Raw genomic sequence first — 18,908 nt, 5'->3', positions numbered from 1 at the left:
TTTCATGTTAAATGTGTTACAGGAATCTGAAGTCTGCTGCAGTAAAACACTGAAGGCTTTAAAATGTTTTCTTGCATAAAACTCAAAGTTTAGGTGCTTATGAGGATAGGGAAGGCAGAAAGCTAATGTCTGTTTCAAGATACAGGACAGCTGTTTGCTCATCAATCTCAACTGTGTGAGTAGACTTAAGCCTGTAACCCTGTGTAATTAGGCATAATAATTTAAAAATTTTTTAAATCTAAAGTGCTTAAAGATAACACATCAGTGTGATGAGATATTTTTAGGGTCTGTTTTTTTTCTGGTGGGTATGATGTTGAGGGTGGAGTGGGTGGTAGATTTTTATTTATAAAATATTTTTGAGAATATCACTTAATAACCATGCATCTCTTTTCGTCATTATTCCATCACTGTGAAGCAAAAGAATATAATTCTTTAGATCCCTCTTTATTTTGCAGTTGATTTCAGCCTTTTAAAATTAATATTTTAACCAAACAGTCATGAAAATGTATTTTGGGAATATGATGTTAGATATTAATGTAGAAAATTGCTCTTGGAAATAATTTAATAACTTAAATTATAATTAATAATTTTCTAAATTTATTTATTTGGCTGTGTTGGGTCTTTGTTGTAGTGCACGGGCTTCTCACTGCGGTGGTTTCTCTTGTTGTGGAGCATGGGCTGTAGGCACACAGGTTCAGTAGTTGTGGCGCACGGATTTAGTTGCTCCACGGCATGTGGGATCTTCCCGGACCAGGGATCGAACCCATGTCCCCTGCGTTGGCAGGCAGATTCTGAACTGCTGCACCACCAGGGAAGTCCCTAAACATGACATTTCTTGATGACACACAGCTGTATTTGTCTGGAACGTGAAAGATTGGTCTTGCATCAGATGTAACTCCACAAAAGAGGAGGAAAGGAAGCAAAAATAAAAATATGTCTTAAAGAATGTTGGTGAAAGTTAGGTCTATTTTCTCTGGGTTTTAGGTAAAGTGATTTTTAGCAAAGTCATTATAATGTTATTTTAAAATAAAGGCATGGGGCTTCCCTGGTGGCGCAGTGGTTGAGAGCCCGCCTGCCGATGCAGGGGCCACGGGTTCGTGCCCCGGTCCGGGAAAATCCCACGTACCGCGGAGCGGCTGGGCCCGTGAGCCATGGCCGCTGAGCCTGCGCGTCCGGAGCCTGTGCTCCGCAACGGGAGAGGCCACAACAGTGAGAGGCCCGCGTACCGCAAAAAAAAAAAAAAAAAAAAAAAAACCCTAAAATAAAGGCATGGATGGGTGAATTAAGTGGTGTCACAGGTTTTGAGTTCTGTCAGTAGTGACTGCTTTTTGGATTAAAGTGAGCCATTTTTTTACATTTCGATGATGGTAGAGTGCTTTCTAACCTAGAAGCACTGGTAGTGTTATGGATGGTGCATTAAGTCTTTCAGGAAGGATTAGGTATCGGTGGTTTTATTGTAAGAGAATCTCCTGTATTGGGGATGATCCTACTAAAGCCTAAAAGTAGTCTGGGTTTCACCACTGACCATCACTCTTACTGTGTGTTTAGAAACATGGTAGGTGTTGTGGGGGGGAGGTTGTAGCAAGAAGTAGTTCTGTAAGAACTTGCTGTTTACTGGAATCTAATCAGGGGCCAGAATACATCTGAACAGTTATCCATTCTAACTGAAAAAGGGAAAGGGGGAGATTATTTTAAAAGATATGTGAAAATCTTGTGGAATTGGCAAGAAGTTTACAGCTTTGGTACCTTTCTATGTGTTTGGTGTTCGTCCTCTTCTCCACCCCAACCTTTTCAGATTGGTTCATTGGGTCAGGTTTTCACCCATGTCTATTTAACTTTTCTGGAGATATTATCCCATGGTACCAATGGAGCAACAAGAGTTAAGACCTGTAGGTAGTACAGGTTGTATTAAAAGGGAATGTTAACAAGGAGTCAATAGTTGGCAAGTCTAACTGCAATTTCTTTAATTGATTAGGAAGCAGGGAGGGGGCTGATAATATTACCTTCCTCATATAGATATGGTGAAACTAAATGAGACAGTTCATCTAAAGTGCTTAGCACAGGGCCTAGTACATAACATCTAATGTTTTCAGTGAATACTTACTAATGCATATTGAAGTATGTACTTTCCTGATCTGAGTTTTTAATTTAGGGAGAAGATTTGGAGAAGTTAAGATTAAATGATGACCTATGGTCATTTGGTCATCATCAGAGCATTTAATTCAGAGGTGGAGTGGCTGTCTAACTGGGCTGGTAGTTATGCCCTAAACTGTTCATGATATTCTATTAACCTTAGATTGGCTTACTGTTGAGCATTGTATGTTTTTAATCAGGAGCTTAGAATAGCTTTTCTGTATTTGTTTTAGCCATTTGAACCCTTTGTTCAAATGAAATCTTTTACAGAAACCTGGTATTTAAAAATACTAAAAAGGAACTGTTCTGCTTGAAACAGAAATGTTCAACCCAATCTACCCATCTCAGTTTTCTCCTCACCTGTGCCCTCTGCCTCAGCAATCATTGATAGAATGCATAGTTATAAGAAGTAAATCACACTTATGAGAAATCAATTTAGTGAATGATTGCCTGAATGGATAAGCTTGCATAAGCCCATGCACACCCTTAGATGTTTTAAGATTTTATTTTTGACTCTGGCTGCCTGTAGACTGGCTGTTAACTGAAGTTGGCCATGATACTGGTTTATCTTGAAAGGTGGTACTAATAAACAACCCCAGAAACTTGTATTTTACTTTACAGATATTGTTGACCATACCACATATCACATTGTGTTCTCCTTATAAACTATATATGAAATACTCACTCTTATGTTATCTGAGTCAAGGTTAATCGTATTTCTGAGTAATTGATTTCATTTTTCTTCTGAATATTGTACCTCTTAACTAGTCATATCCTTTGCATTGGCTGCTAGGAAGAGTAGAGTCAGCTGAATGGCTTCTAATGAGCTAAAAAGCCCTATGGGCATGCGTTTTGTTTTGACAATATACCTGACCCCTCATTTTTTCTACCACTTTGTTCTGGATTGACCCTTTTTGCTTCTGTTTAATGTTGTCATATAGCATGCATTTTTACAGTCACCCTAAATCCTTTTCAGCACACCATGAAGTATATAAAAAATCATAGTGATGTGTTTAGTGAACAGCACTTGTTAAACCCTCCTTCCCATTATAGCGTGATGGGATTCTCCAGTGCTTATAGGTTTAAATTCAGACACCTTAGCGTGGATACAAAGCCTTCACTATATGGCCTTACTGTTTCTAGGATTAGTCCATCCTGTATTCCAGACACATAGGATTCTCTCCCCTGATAAGATACCGTACTTGCTTTATCCTGCCCCATAATTAGAAGTAGTTGGTATAAGCACTTACTAATCAATGCATCCTTTTATAAACTTTGGTAGGAGGATGTTAGAAACCTCTCCCTCACACTTTTAATCAAGAAATCATCTCAGTGGGAAGTAAGATTAAGAGATCTCCTAACAGGTGATCACTGTCTGTGAGACAAAGAACACCTTTTATAAAGTACCTGCCCTTTGTGAGCTGTGGGTAAAGAAGGAGTCTTGGATTTATGACTGTAAGAAGTTATGGAAAAACCCGAACGAACTTTTTGGCCAATGCAATATTTGTGGCTGCTTTCTCACTACCAAAGTGGAGTTGAGTAGTTACCACAGACTATATGGCACACAAAACCTAAATTATTTACTTATCAGGCCCTTTAGAGAAAAAAGTTTACCAACTCGTAATAAACAGTGTTGGGGATACAACCCTGAAAAAGCTATAAATAATCATTTTGTGTATTTAATTTGGTTTTTCTCTTTTATATTAGTCTTTACAGACTATATTATTTGTTCATTGTTCATATTTCAATTCATATTGAAATTCGATGTTGATTACTATAAATATCTCTCATAACTCTGAGTTTGTGGGGTATGTGTCCTTAGTAGGCCTTTCCCTGAAATGAGAAACTAAGAGCTGTATGCCCAGATTCTGTCCAAGGGTAGACTTCAATTTGGGGTATGTTGGTAGGAAACTAGAATGAGGAAGACTTTACTGTGCAGTACCAGTATCCTAGAATAGGTCAAAGAGGAACAATACAATGAAGTATAATTAGTTTCAAGATTTAATAAAATTAGTACTTTTATTGTTTAATCAAGGATATTCATAAGTGGTGCTTTTTGGGGAGGAAGAAGGTAAGAGTATGGTGATGAAGAATACAGTGGCTGCTGACTGCTAGTACAGTTTGGTGCATGAAGCCAAGGCTCCAGCTTGTTTTACCTTTCCATTGCTTTTACGCTGCCAGTCGACACAGTGAAAAGGTAAATAACAAGTTCTTGTTTTTATGAAAATAGTTTTGACCTCCTAGGCCTCTTAGAGGATCGCAGGGATCGGATCCCCAGGGGGTCCACAGATAAGCTTTGAGAATTACTGACCTAGGGCATGGACTGCAGCCAGACTGCTAAGGTTGACTATTAGTTCCATCACTTACTACAAGCTGTATGACTTTAAGCAATTTACTTTAACCTCCCCATGCTTGTCTGTGATATGGTGATAATACCTATTGCCTAGGTTTGTTACGAGGATAAAGGAGTTGAGGTTTATAAACGTGCTTAGAACAGTGCTTGGCACATAAAGCACTATATAAATATTATTAAATAAAACCAAATGGTAAAGGCAGTTATTTGTATAAAAAGTGTTATACAAAGTTTCAGAAGAACAGGAGCGATTTAAATTTAGAGATTGACCATACAATGGAAGAAATCAGGGAGAAACATTCATTTACAAATATTGGAAACTAAGTTGGAGATTTGCCTTAGGAGAAGAGATTTCTTAAAGGGGGTGGGGACAGGGAGGTGAAGCACAAAGTCATGCATGTTGAATTATGAGGTTTAAGGTCAAAGAAGAAGAAATAAAAAGAAGGTTCATACATGTGGATCTTGCATACATAGAGCTTATTTTGTTAGTCTTTTGGAGAAGAAAAGTGAATGAAAGCCCATGAATGTGGAAATCAATGGGAAAATTTGAGTGGGTTCCCCATTTTGCAAAAAAAAGGTATTGGGTTGCCTTGTGCAGGTAGTAACTGTCTAATTCTTTAAGATATGCAATATGGAACCTAGGTCGGTTTGAGAACATAAAATTGACTACAACTTTAATTATAAAATTACTATGTTTGGTATGCCAACTTAAGCAAATTGCTAAATGAACCTCTCTCTGAGTGAAATGAATTAGAAAAGATACCCCAAAGCTTAGAGTGTGAGACTAAGCATCTTTGTTCAGTGCACAAACTGTATAACATATGTAGTGGGTCCTGCTGGCAAACCTAGATCTTTTCTCAAACAGCAAATTCAGTTTCTTTAAAAAGAGCCTATTGCAGCCTGTTTGCCTTGTGGTAAATACTTGGTTACTACAGGTTGTAGTATAAGGCTGCTGCTACCTTGCCAGCACAGTTTCATTCATGCATTCAACAAATATTGAATGTCTGCTATGTGCCAGGCATTATTTTAAACATCAGTGAACAAAATGGACAAAATCTCTGCTGTTACAGAGGTGACATTTTAGTAGAGGGAAGAGAGATAAGTGTAGTCTAATAGTAAATTAAGATTAAAGGCATTGAAGAAAAGTAAAACTGGAAAGGGTAATAAAGGATGCTGGTTGCAATTTTAAATGGGGTAAAGGAAGCCCTCTATCAGAAGATGACATTTGAGCAAAAGACCTGAAGGAGATGAGGGAACCTAGTTGTAGTGACTTCTGGAGGGTAGAAGTTACAGCAGTTACAAAGGCTTTATGACAGGAGCATACCTGGCATATCTGTATATAATCTGGGAGGAATGGAAGAGGAGGTCAGGTAATGGGGGAACAGATTATAAAGAGCCTTTAAGTCATGGTAAGGAGTTTGGCTTTTACTTGGTGAATTGAAGGATTTTGAGTAAGCAAGCAGTGTGATCTGCTTTAGATTTTAACATGATCACTGGCTGCTGTATTGAAAATATACCATAGGAAGATAAGAACAGAAGCAAGGAGACCTATATACCAGTAACTATATTAGTTATCGATTGCTGTATAGCAAATTATTCCAAAAACTTCATGGTTTAAAACAACAAACACTTATTGTCTCACAGAGTTTCTGTCAGGAATATAGACGTAGCTTAGCTGTATAATTTTGGCTCGGAGTCTCTCATGAGGTTGCAGCCCAGATGTTAGCCAAGGTTGCAATCATCCAAAGACTTAACTAGGGCTGAAGGATTTGCTTCCAAGTTCACTCATACACCTTTTGGCCAGAGACCTCAGTTACTCAGCAAGTGGGGCTGTCCTTATGACAGTGGTAGGCACCTTCCCCAGAGTGTGTGATCCACAAGAGAGAGAGAGAGCAAGGCAGTAGCCATAATGTACAGTGTCTTTTATGACTAGACTCAGAAATGACAAACCAACACTTCCACAGTATTCTGTTGGTTTTCCAGACCAACACTGATAAAATGTGGGAGGGGACTACAAAGGGCCAGAATATCAGGAGGCATGGGGATCATTGGGGGCCACCTTGGAGGCTGGCAACAAATAGAAAATGAAATTTTAAAAAGATAACCATGTATTGCCTTTTAACAAATTAAATACCTAGGAATATCTAACAAGAAATACGCAAGACCTGCATGAACACTGTCAAAACATTACTGGGAACTTAAAGAAGACCTAATAAATTTAGGAGTCTGCTGTGTTTGTACATCTGTAGATTCAACACAACCCTAACAGGTCCCCCCTGCATCCACCCCCATAGAAATTGACAAACTGAATCTAAAATTTGTATGGAAATGGAAAGTGCCAAGAATAAGCAACACAATCTTGAGGAAGAATAAAACTGATACCAGCTATCCAAAATCTATAACTGAAACAGGATAGACAAATAGACCAGTGGGATAGAATTGGGAGTCTAGGAAAAGACCCGCATTACAGGTATGTTAACCCATGTATGGTCAAGAGTGAGACTGCAGTGCAGTAGGGAGAGGACAGTCTTTTCAATAAATGGATTTGGGTTAATTAGATAACCATATGGAGAAAAACATGAATCTTAATCCCTACTTTATTCCATACAAAAAATCAACTCCAGATGGATTACAGATCTAAATGTGAAAGGTAAAATAATGAAATTAGAAGGAAAATAGAGAGCATCTTCGTGACACCGTTAAAAATGGAAAGACAAACCATCGTGGAAGGTAAAGTAAGCAAAAGGCAATCCAATAGAAAAACATGCACAGAAAACTTAAATAGACACTTAACAAAAGAGGATTTTAAGAATATTTAAAATAGAAAGGCAGATGTATTTATTTCTTAGGGCTGCAATTACAAATTAATACAAACTAGGAAGCTTAAAAACAACAAAAATTTATTCTCTCACAATTCTGGAGGCCAGAAGTTCAAAATCAAGGGGTTGGCAGTGCCATGCTCTGTAGAAGCTCTAGGAGAGAATACATTTCTTGCTGCCATATTCTAGTGGCTACATGCATTCTTTGGCTTGTGGCCACATCACTCCAGTGTCTGCCTTTGTCTTCACATCACCTTCTCTGTGTCTCTCAAAACTCTCTCTGCTTTTCTCTTATAAGTATACATGTGATTGCATCTTAAGCCCAACTGAACAATCCAGGCTAGCTCCTCTTCTTTAAGATCCTTAACTTAATCATCTTTTGCCATATAAGATAGTATTCAGAGGTTGCAGAGATTAGCACATAAACATGTCTTTGGGGCTACCATTTAGCACAGTATAGCAGGCATTACTAAGTATTGGTGAGGTATGGAGTAACCAGAATGCTCATACATTGCCAGGGACTCTAACGTTGCCAGGAGTGTGTAAATTTGTATAACCGCTTTGGGAACTGGTAGTATCTGCTTAAAGGTGAACATACATATACCCTATGACCCAACATGTCCCCTCCTAGGTATATGCTGAGCAGAAGTGCGTATGTATGTTAGTCAAAAAACACATACAATAATGTTCATAACAGCAATATTTGTCATAGTCATAAGTTGGAAAGTTCCAAAATCCCTATCATCGCTAGAATAGATAGTGATTTATTCATACAGTGTAATATACTAGATAGCAAAGAAGGAATGGACTGTGGTTAGACACATTAGCATGGTTGAATTCCAAAAACAATTTGAGAGAAGCCAGACACAATGTGTGTACACTGTATAATTCCATTTATTAAAAGTTCAAGAATAGGAAGAGCTAATCTAGAGTATTAGAAGTCAGCATAGTGGTTATCCTTGGGGAAAGGATAATATTTGGAAAAGAGCATGAGGAAGCTTTTGAGGGGTACTGATGATAATCTGTTTCTTGATTGGGGTGCTTAGTTAGCCAGTTGTGTTCAATTTGTGAAAATTTAAGCTTTACAGTTGGGACTTGTGTATGTTTAAAGAAGAAAAGAATGGGAGTTGTCGGTTACTTTTGTAGGTTTCTTTACTATAGGACATCTCAACTGAACTAATGGAGTATCTTTCATTTTGATATGCATTGATTATTCCGTTCTGTTTGAAAGTTTTAGTAGAGCAACTTGATTATAACATTTGTAAGGACTTTGAATTGTAAGTGACAGAAGCCCAAAGCAAACTAAAGCAAAATGAGAATTTGTTCACATAACTGGGAAGTCTGAGGGGTGGAGCTGTCCTCAGTAAGCCTTCGTCTTGGCTGTCTCCTTCCTACCCATTTTGGCTTTGCTTACCTTATTTTATTATTAGTTTTTTTTTTTTTTTTTTTTTTTTTTTTGCGGTACGCGGGCCTCTCACTGTTGTGGCCTCTCCCATTGCGGAGCACGGGCTCCGGACGCGCAGGCTCAGCGGCCATGGCTCATGGGCCTAGCCACTCCGCGGCATGTGGGATCTTCCCAGACTGGGGCACGAATCCGTGTCCCCTGCATCGGGACTCTCAACCACTGCACCACCAGGGAAGCCCTGCTTACCTTATTTTAATTAATTATGTGGACTCTTTCTCCACTGTGGCAGAGACAGCCACCAGCAGCAGCACCAGGTTTACATTGTATTGTCTTCAATGTAATCTCAGAGCAAAGTCTGCCTCTTTCCCAGTAGCACCAGTAAAATCCAGGGAGGAATGAATGATTGGCTCAGATTGAGTCATAATACCCAGGCTTGGATCACGTGCCCACCACTGACACAGGTCTGGCCCTGAGGAGGAGGGGTTAAGCCTACCCAAAGCAAATGAAATGGTCTTCCCACAGGAAAGAGAGGGGTTCTGTTAATCTGAAAGAGGAAGGAAACATACCAGGCAGACAGAAACTATCAGTTTCAGGCATATGGATGTCTTCCCAGTCCAGTTATTGAATGATTTTATAATTATTAAGATACCAGATTTTATTTAGCCTTGGTGAATAGAAAACTGTGTGCTAAAATAGAGGACGGTTTATACCAAGAACATTACTGTCATTTTTCACATCATAGCTACAACTCTCCGTATAAACTGTACCTGGTGATAAAAATTTGGATGAAATATTGCCTTTCATAGTTCTTTCCCCTTATTGGGTGATAAACATAAACTTAAATAAGAGATAAGGCTTAGCAAGAGCAAATAATACTTTTAATTTACATTGCTTGGATTAGAGAATCCCACAGTTAATTGTACCTGTGCTTGAGTCCCATGTCTACCTAGCCTCCCCACATCTTCAGTGATGATTGCATTAAAGTCATTTGCTTATTTAATCCAGAGGTTGGCAGATTTTTGGTTCATTGCCTGTTTTTGTTCAGCACATGAGCCAAGAATGGTTTTTGCATTTTTAAGTGTTGGGAGGAAAAATCAAAAGAGGGACATTTTATAATGTGAAAATTCTGTGAAATTCAAATTTTGGTGGCCATAAGTATAGCTCATTTGTTTACATATTGTCTGTGGCTGCTTTTACATGATAACAGCCGAATTGAGTAGTTGTAACAGAGACTGTATGGCCCTGAAGCCTAAAATATTTACTGTCTGGTCATTTACCGAAAGGTTTACTAACCACTGGTTTACACATTTTTGGGCAGAATGTGACAAATTAGAGTCAGATGATGGGAATGCCAATCAGAGTTTTTCTGAAACCTGTCTTCTTCAACTGGAAACACTTACAGTGGCTTCTTTTTGTGAGATTTATCATGCCAGTCAATGAAAACTTTCCTTATATCAATAACTGGGAGGTTTGTATATATTAGAATTAGCTTTGGAGTCTCTTAATCCTTACATAACCTAGTATATTGAAATTGATGAATTATTTGCTGGGAAGGAATATGTAGTATCCTCAAAGATGTTATTCTCATGTTAGCTGGACTCGCGCCTTTTTGTCTTTCAGCCCAAGAAACAGCAGGAAAGACAACCTGACATAGGGAACTGGGGACTGCTATACAGAGAGAGAACTACAAAGCATCCTCAGGGCAATAGGAACCCTAATCCAAAGTCCCTATACTTTTATCAGAGTGAGTAGTATTCGTCCCAACTGTTCTATATTGAGTCATACTTTCTGATCTATTTGCTTTATGAGCTTTCCTAGATATTTTGTAATCTCTGCAAAGGTTCTTAACCTCCAGAACATATGTATGTTGCGCATATGATAGGTATCATCATAGGTTAAGATTAGGTAACTGAAAGTGAAGGTAGCCTTGAATTGGAGAGTATAAGCTCTATCTAAGAGGGTCCTAGCTGATTGGTTTTAATTTTGGGAACATCAGTCCACTGTTGTCAGGTCTTGCTGTTTTTCAAGAGAAGCTGGAAACCTGGGATTTTTATTTGACATTCCCCAATTTCTGAATGCTAACAATTTTTAAAAATTAATATGTGCCAAACATGCCTGTGGGTCAGATTTAAGTTGTTTGCCAGTTAACAACTTCTGTATTTAAGTCATCATTATAAATTATATATCCTCCCTATTTATTTCAGGAGGAGGGAGAAGAACAATGAAATGAAAAATTATATGTGCCTTTTGTAACTGGCTTGGGTTACTGATCATTCTTGCTGAATGACTGTTTCAGTATATAAATTATGAGTACTGTGATTGAAACATTTTTCATCAATCTGTTTTTGCCCCTTTTCAATGGAAAATAACCATTTTTTGCCTGACGTGAATACTTCTAACAATAATGAAATGTATTTATTCAACAAAATATTTTGTAATATTCATATTAGGCATAAAGAGGGTTTGAAGAAGAAACTGTTTAACTGGGAAATGATTTGTATACCTGTAAAGCACTTGAGTAATGGTAAGCTTAAGTGCCCCAAAAGGGTGGTGTACAGACAGCTTCTGTAGGAATACAGAGCAGAGGAGGATCGAGGTGGACAGACATGAACCCAGAAGAAGTAGAATTTAAGCTGATTCCTAAATAAGAGTGTTATAGGCAGAGTGAAGAAGCAGACAACATTTACAACAACATTTATGAGCTAGAAGCTTGTTTCCAGCAACGAGGATGATTTGTTTCAAACAGATAGGCGCAAAAGGACCCTCTGCTTTTAGGCAGAGAGGAGTTAGAGCAGTTACTGAGTTTCTGCTAGGTGCCAGGCACTATATGGAAGCTTTCTATATGCGTTGTCTTAAATAAATATGAGCACACTTCAAAAAATAATTAATTAATTAATTTAGTTTTGGCTGCATTGGGTCTTTGTTGCTGTGTACAGCTTTCTCTAGTTGCAGCGAGCAGGGGCTACTCTTCCTTGTGGTGCACCGGCTTCTCATTGTGGTGGCATCTTTTGTTGCAGAGCACGGGCTCTAGGCGTGCGGGCTTCAGTAGTTGTGGCACATGTGTTTATTTGCTCCACGGCATGTGGGATCCTCCAGGACCAGGGCTCGAACCCATGTCCCCTGCACTGGCAGGCGGATTCTTAACCACTGTGCCACCAGGGAAGTTCTGAGCACACCTTTTTTTTTTTAAACATCTTTATTGGAGTATAATTGCTTTACAATGGTGTGTTAGTTTCTGCTGTATAACAAAGTGAATTAGCTATATGTGTACATATATCCCCATATGCTCTCCCTCTTGTGTCTCCCTCTCACCCTCCCTATCCTACCCCTCTAGGTGGTCACAAAGCACGGAGCTGGTTTCCCTCCCTCTGCTATGTGGTTGCTTCCCACTAGCTATGAGTTTTACATTTGGTAGTGTATATATGTCAGTGCCACACTCTCACTTCGTCCCAGTTTACCCTTCCCCCTCCGCATGTCCTCAAACCCATTCTCTACATCTGCATCTTTATTCCTGCCCTGCCCTTGGGTTCCTCAGACCTTTTTTTTTTTTTTTTTTAAGATTCCATATATATGTGTTAACATATGGTATTTGTTTTTCTTTCTGACTAAGTTCACTATGGCAGACTCTAGGTCCATCCACCTCACTACAAATAATTTCGTTTCTTTTTATGGCTGAAAAAATATGGAACGCTTCACGAGTTTGCGTATCATCCTTGTGTAGGGGCCATGCTAATCTTCTCTGTATCGTTCAATTTTAGTATATGTGCTGCTGAAGCAAGCACCTGAGCACATTTTAAGGAGTTGAACTTAGGGAAGTTTAGTAACACGTCCAGGCTTATAGGTAATTAAAAAGGCAAAACTGGGATCTGACCCCAAGCCTGTTCACTTTTCACTCAGCATACTTTCCAGGGAAATTGGGCCGGTTAGGGTAAATTATGTAGAGCATGAATGCCAGGTCTAGTACTCCTTTCTGGGGAAATTATTTAGTAACTAAAACAGAAGTAATATGATGAGAACTGGGTGTTTTAGGAGAATTTAAATAAGTGGATTGTGAGGAGGGGCAGTAAAACAGAAGAAAAAAACTGTTAAAATAACCCAGGTGTGAAGTGATAAGAGTCAGAATTGGGATGCAAAAGAAAAGAGCATGAGGTATTTCAAAATGAAAATTATTGGAACTTGGTGACTTAAAATTCTAGGGGATGAAGCAGAGGGAAATAAGTTTAATTGACATGTATTTGCAGTTATAATTGAGTCTGTTGCATTCATTCATTGCAGTCTATGTTGCATTCATTCTTTGCTGTCCTTTTGTCAGAATTTTAATAATTGGTAATGAATTTTCTTTGCAATCTTAAAATATTTGATCTTGAATTTTTATGCTAATGAGAATTTTTAGGTTAAAAGACTTAAAGGAAAAACAAATTTTCTCAAGAACTTGGTTAAGCTAATTAAAGCTGCATAATATCTTAAGGTTGAATAAATGAATGAAAGTTTAAATTATCTTTAAATGAAAAGAATAAGAATTCATGAATGCTCCTGAATTTATGTTTGGCAGGGACAGGATGGACTTTGAAAGTCATTCTCTTTGTTTTTTTAGATGAGAAAAAAAAGGACATTGAGCTAATTGCTTACTAGATGTGTGACCTTGGGGAAGTTATTTAGTCTCTTTGAATATCAGTTTCCTCATTTAAGAATGGGGATATCAGTAATGCCAACATAATAGGGTTCTGGAGAGAATTAAATGAGATAATGTAAATAAAACAATAAAGACAGTTTTTGGCCCATAGTAAGCTCTGAATAACTAAGTACTATCCAAGTTGGGTAGAGAGGACAGTCAGTTGTAGGTTTGATTATGAATGTTAAGAGTCAGAAATCACATTTTCTGAATTCTCTTTAATTCGTAATTTTTTTTTAATTACACCATACTAATCCATTTTTCTCTGTATGTCTGGTAATCTCATTCTTTACCTCCTTGGATTTGTAGTTTTATAATCCCACAATACATAGAGCAATTAAGGAATTGTTCTGCCTTCTCATGCTCTTTCTTCTTTTCCTTCCTGAATGCCAGGCTAATGGGCCCTCCAAATTGTTTACCTACCAAAAAGGTACAGTAGCAAGGGGATGCAAGATTTCCAGTTTCTCCATAGCTACCCCATCTTTGCCACTACACATAAAGATAAACTAAGATACCCTTTTATGGCTTTTGGTCTTTTCCTGAATCTTCATGGAAAGGTACATTTTGTGGCCTCAAAATGAATAACTAACATGGATTCTTTTCCTTTTTCTCTTTCTCTCTCTTTTTCTTTTCTTTTTAAGTAACCTGTGAAATCTTTTGTGCTTTTTATCTGCCAGGATAATAGCTTTTTATAAGAAAGCTCTTGACTTATGAAAATAATTGCTAGTTTGCTACTGTGCAGGGCAGTTTGGCTTGGGGAAATTGCTAGTGTTACACGTTTTAAATTTTAGTCTTACTATTCAGAAGCAGGAATTGTGATATAAAAAACTTGGTGGTCATATTGTACTTTTAATCTTTGAATATTTACTTGAGTTTTTATAGAAATAAGATATTTATCTTTTCTGGATGCTTGTACATTGCCAGCATATACTGAAAGATTTATCAGTACCGGTGGGGAAGTTTCTTTAATTCTTATAACATATTATTTTAATGTCATTAATAGGTAGCATAGAATAGTTGGTGATTTAGAACAGTGTTTCTCGAGAATTCCCTGGCAGTCAAATGGTTAGGACTCAGTGAGTTCCATCCCTTGTAAGATCCCACAAGCTACACGACTCAGCCAAAAAAAGAAAGTGTTTCTCAATCTTTTTTCCTTTATTGCCCCCCACCCCATCCCCAGGAGCCTTTTAAAACAGTTTTTTCCTAATTGGCTTCCTACCTCAATAAAATTTTAATTCCACACATATATAATGGTTATCTATTTATGTATTATATGTATAGCTGTGTTTTATACATAAATAGTAAGGGTTTTTTGGTATTTTTTTTGTACTCCCATTCCCCAAAGAATCAGTGTTTGCCTTCTTGAGGTGATTCTGCCTGCATTGATGGTTTACAGCAATGGACTCTCAAAATTTTTGGTTTCAAGACCTTTATATTCGCTAAAATTATTGAGCACGTTGAAGAGCTTTTGTTTATGTCTGTCATACCTAGCGAAAATTTTATCATGTTACAAATTAAAGTGAGAAAAATCACAAAATATTTATTAATTTATTTAAAAGCATTTTGTGAAAAATGACCATTTCTCCGTCCCCCCTGCCCAAATGGTTTGGTGAGAAATGTGGCATTGTTACACATTTTTGCAAATCTCTTTAAGGTCTGGCTTAATAGCAAACAGCAGGATTCTCATAGTTGCCTCTGCATTCATTCTGTTACAATGTTAAAAAGAAAAGCTGGTGTCATACAGGTATGTAGTTGGAAAAGGAAGGAGTATTTTAATAACCTTTTCAGATAATAGAGGTTTCTCTTCTTTGATATTACACCAAAATGTAACAATTTGTAGTTTCTTAAAGGGATAGTTGCAGTGTAGGATCTCATACTATATAAAAACCTTTTGTCTGTTAAAATCCAGTGTTCTTTCACTTTGAATAAATCTTCTGTTCATGAATAATTTTGTACTATCATACATTGGTCACTTAGGAAATATTGGTTTACTGACTTATGCAGACCTTCCAAATGTCGATAATAGTACCAACTACTCACATGTCATTAATATAACCACTGACCTTATCAAAGACTCTAAAAATTGGAGATACTTGTCAAGCTTTTTTTCATTTGAGTGTTGTCCTCGGCAATAAATAGTATTAGTTATTTTTCATGAAGTGACAGGCTTATTACTTCATTTTTGAGAAAATATCTGCCACATAACTCAAGTCTGAATAACCAGTTTGTCAGTCATTCTTCGAAATAAAAAACTTGTTCTGTGAAAAAGGTGACTCAGTTAGGTTGTAACTCAGACAATTGCACAGGTGCTTTTTCTTCAGTCATCATACTTTCTATATGCAGCAGGAATGCTTTATGTGTCCTTTCCAGTTTGTCACAAAGAATATTAGCAAGACGTGTGTGTTCAGGCTCAAGATTTAATAAAATTAATAATTTTATTGTAACAGTGTGGTGATGAAGAATACAAGGTAGTATACTTCAGTGCCACTGTTATGGTTTGGCTCCTTGATGAAGCTCCAGATTTTTACCCACCATTGCTTTTGCACCACAAATGCACATGTCAGCATGGTGGAAAAGGCAAATAACTAGTTAGCATTAGTATGAAAACAGTTTTGACCTCCCCAGGGGTCCAAGGAGCAAACATTGAGAACCACTGATTTAGAGCTTGGACTTCTACTGAATCTCAGCTCCATCACTTATTAGCTACATCCATGACCTTGAGCGATTACCCTGATTCCAAACCAGACAAACACACTATCCCTCATAAATATAGGCCCCCCAAATCAACAAAATGTTTATTTGCTTTTCTATCCTAACATTGTTAATGGTTTTTTTTAGTTTGACACACTGTATATGTATTTACAGAACTACAGGAAAGGGAGGGTTTTAAAAAGTAGCATATATATAAAGCAGAGCAGCCAAGATTAAGATTAGATTCTGAAATGACTTGCCATCATGAAGTAAAAAAGATGTTTGTCAAAATCCCAAATTACATTCCTAGGCCTAAAGATCTTTTATTTATATTCCTAGGCCTAAAAGTCTAAAGATTCTCAACAGTTTTAGGTTTTTCTTTTTCAAGGCAAATGATAAACCTGCTTTGTTTTGTAGAGTCAAATGCATTATTGCTCTTGGTTCTGAAATTTGCATTAAATATCCTCCCCCCATTCCACAACTGTCTTTTCAAGTAATTTAGGTGACGAAAAAAAATCTGTTAATGGTAAACTGTGAATGTTTATCAATTCAGGGAAACTTCAGTGGCAGAACAGTGTCCTTCTTTGCTTAGTCTTATCCTGTATGATCTTTGAACATACACTCATCTGTAAATACACATAAACGCATTTTGGAGGAACTTTCATTTCATTTGGGAGGCTTTTGTTTTGTTTTGTTTTTTAATAAAGTGAGATAGAACCTCTTATTACCATCTCATGTTATTTATGCCAAAGAACCACTTGCTGTATGGGAGAAATGGCACATGGGATTCTTCCATCTGCTGTAATTGATTATTGCCTGTGTGGTTTCCAAACAGTTCCTCTGCCTGTTAGTTTTTAAATTTTATATACTCTAAAAATAAATAAATATTTTGTTCCCAATTATATAAGTAGTATCTTCATTTAAGAGGATTTTAAAAGTACAGAGAAGGTACAAATCAGAAAAAAAAAATCAGTTAGCTTTGCCATCCTTGGATATATTCTTTCTCACCCTTATTGATGGTTAATAGATGCTTTTTTGTGTCCTAATTGGCAACATATTGTATATACATTTCATATTGTGCTTTTTCATTCATTATCAGCAATTTCCTCCTTCAAAAAGAATTCTAAAATATTTTTAATGACTGCTTAACTTTTGAAAAAAATCCATTCTCCTAATGTTAGATATTTAAGTTATTTTAAGTTTGTCAGCATTATAAATATGCTGTAAAACACATCCCTTGTGTGTGTGTGTGTATGTATATGTGATTTTCTCCTGATTATACCCTAGTTATTCTATAAAACGAGAATGATTGGTTCAAAAGGGCAATCTTTTACAAGGCTCCTAAGGTGAGTTGCCACATAGCTTTCCAAAAAGATTGACCCAACTTCTCATTTTACCAGTGTTCTGCCAATTTCTCCACACCTTCACCAGCATTGATACTATGTTCAATGCTTTTTAAACAGAAAACATTATGCAAGTTAAAACATGAACTTTTAGCAAAAGTTTAAATTCTTAAAAGTTAATAATACAACACATAGCAAACTGTGCATTTCTCATTACTAGGAGTCCAAGCTGAACTATACTTAAAGGATTTTCCTTAACATTCTGATGGTGCGGAGTCTTTAGTACAGATTCCCTTCTCTAGTTCATAACATATTTTGAACGAGTACAGACTTACTTGTATAGAGTGGGTCGGAGATAAAAGTTCAGTTTGTATCCTTTTGATCTTTATTTTTTTCTGTCTCTACCTCAGCTTATGTGTTGAGACAGCTGCACAGAGTGGTTTAGGGCAGAGTATAAGTGCATTTTCCTTTATTATATAAAGCAAATTTGGATAATGTATGATTGTAGTGTGTGTCTGAGTTCTTTGCTAATTCTGTGTAAATTTCAGGTGTGCAACAGAGGAACATGGCTCAAGAAACTAATCACAGCCAAGTGCCTATGCTTTGTTCCACTGGCTGCGGATTTTATGGAAACCCTCGTACAAATGGCATGTGTTCAGTATGTTATAAAGAACATCTTCAAAGACAGAATAGTAGTAATGGTAGAATAAGCCCACCTGGTAAGTAATTCTTACCTGGTAAGTAAAACACAGCACTATTCATAATTGAGATACACCTGAATAGCACAGGGTACCCAGTACCTTTTTCTGCTTTCACATTTTACTTCTATTACTACACTTACATCAGGAAAATGTCTCATTACATAATGTGATTATCAGTGGTAGGGAAACAGGAATAGGAGTATCTTTACCCATTGAAAAGAACTACTTCTTACTTGCTGTGTTAGAGAATTCTATTATCTTATTAAAATAGAGGCACACTTCATTCAAGTATATATAGCTGTCTCGGAAAATAAGGTGTAAGGGAGTGAGGGCTGTACGAGGACCTTGCTTCTTTTATCTAGGAAGACTCGAAGCCAAGACAGTTGTAGAAGGAAAGAGTGAGTTATACATAGCCACAGCTGACTGTAGAAAAAGCCTTTCTCCATTAGGAAGGAGAGGTGTAACAGTTTGACGCAGAGAAAAGGATGTTCATCCCCAGTTCATTAGAGTTCTTTGTGCATTTTTATGTCAAAGGATTTTCCTGGAATTGAAGTGGCTTTTGTTTCAGTAGTTGTGTAAGAAGGATCATGAGGATTTTGAGTATAAGCTTTGCAGAAGTAAAGTGTTAATGGTACTCATGTAGGTTAATGCCTAAATGTATAGGTTTTTGTGGTGAATGAAAGTGCAGGCTGTTACTTAGTTCATTTAAAATTGTGTGTAGAGTCTTTCTCATCATTGCTTCCTGTTGAAGCCAAAAGCTAGAATCATTTAATCAAAACTTCTTTACTTAA

The 18,908-nt window shown here is 37.2% G+C and overlaps 1 protein-coding gene and 1 non-coding gene across 20 annotated transcripts in view; one reads left to right on the top strand and one right to left on the bottom strand.

Annotated features, from left to right (window-relative positions):
• The window catches only part of ZFAND6 (zinc finger AN1-type containing 6), a 118,299-nt gene that overhangs the window by 83,659 nt on the left and 15,732 nt on the right, over positions 1–18,908 (top strand). For 6 of the 19 annotated variants that reach the window (XM_067030053.1, XM_067030056.1, XM_067030058.1 and 3 more), the window contains 3 exons: positions 23–175; positions 10,331–10,454; positions 17,965–18,135. In XM_067030053.1, the coding sequence (XP_066886154.1) occupies positions 17,982–18,135 (154 nt within the window). In that variant the 5' untranslated portion in view covers positions 23–175; positions 10,331–10,454; positions 17,965–17,981. Of the gene's footprint in view, positions 1–22; positions 176–4,168; positions 4,331–10,330; positions 10,455–17,964; positions 18,136–18,908 lie in introns of those variants that run through there. The other 13 variants (XM_067030067.1, XM_059056438.2, XM_067030065.1 and 10 more) reach the window with 4 other exon arrangements.
• LOC131754224 (U6 spliceosomal RNA) lies at positions 12,387–12,492 on the bottom strand. Its single transcript, XR_009335255.1, has one exon. It is a non-coding gene; the product is annotated as a U6 spliceosomal RNA (small nuclear RNA).

This window comes from Kogia breviceps, chromosome 3 (assembly GCF_026419965.1).
Source record: "Kogia breviceps isolate mKogBre1 chromosome 3, mKogBre1 haplotype 1, whole genome shotgun sequence".
NCBI classification, from domain to species: Eukaryota; Metazoa; Chordata; class Mammalia; order Artiodactyla; family Physeteridae; genus Kogia; species Kogia breviceps.
Note: the sequence above shows the minus strand (reverse complement) of the source record. Positions and strands in the feature narration are given on the sequence as shown.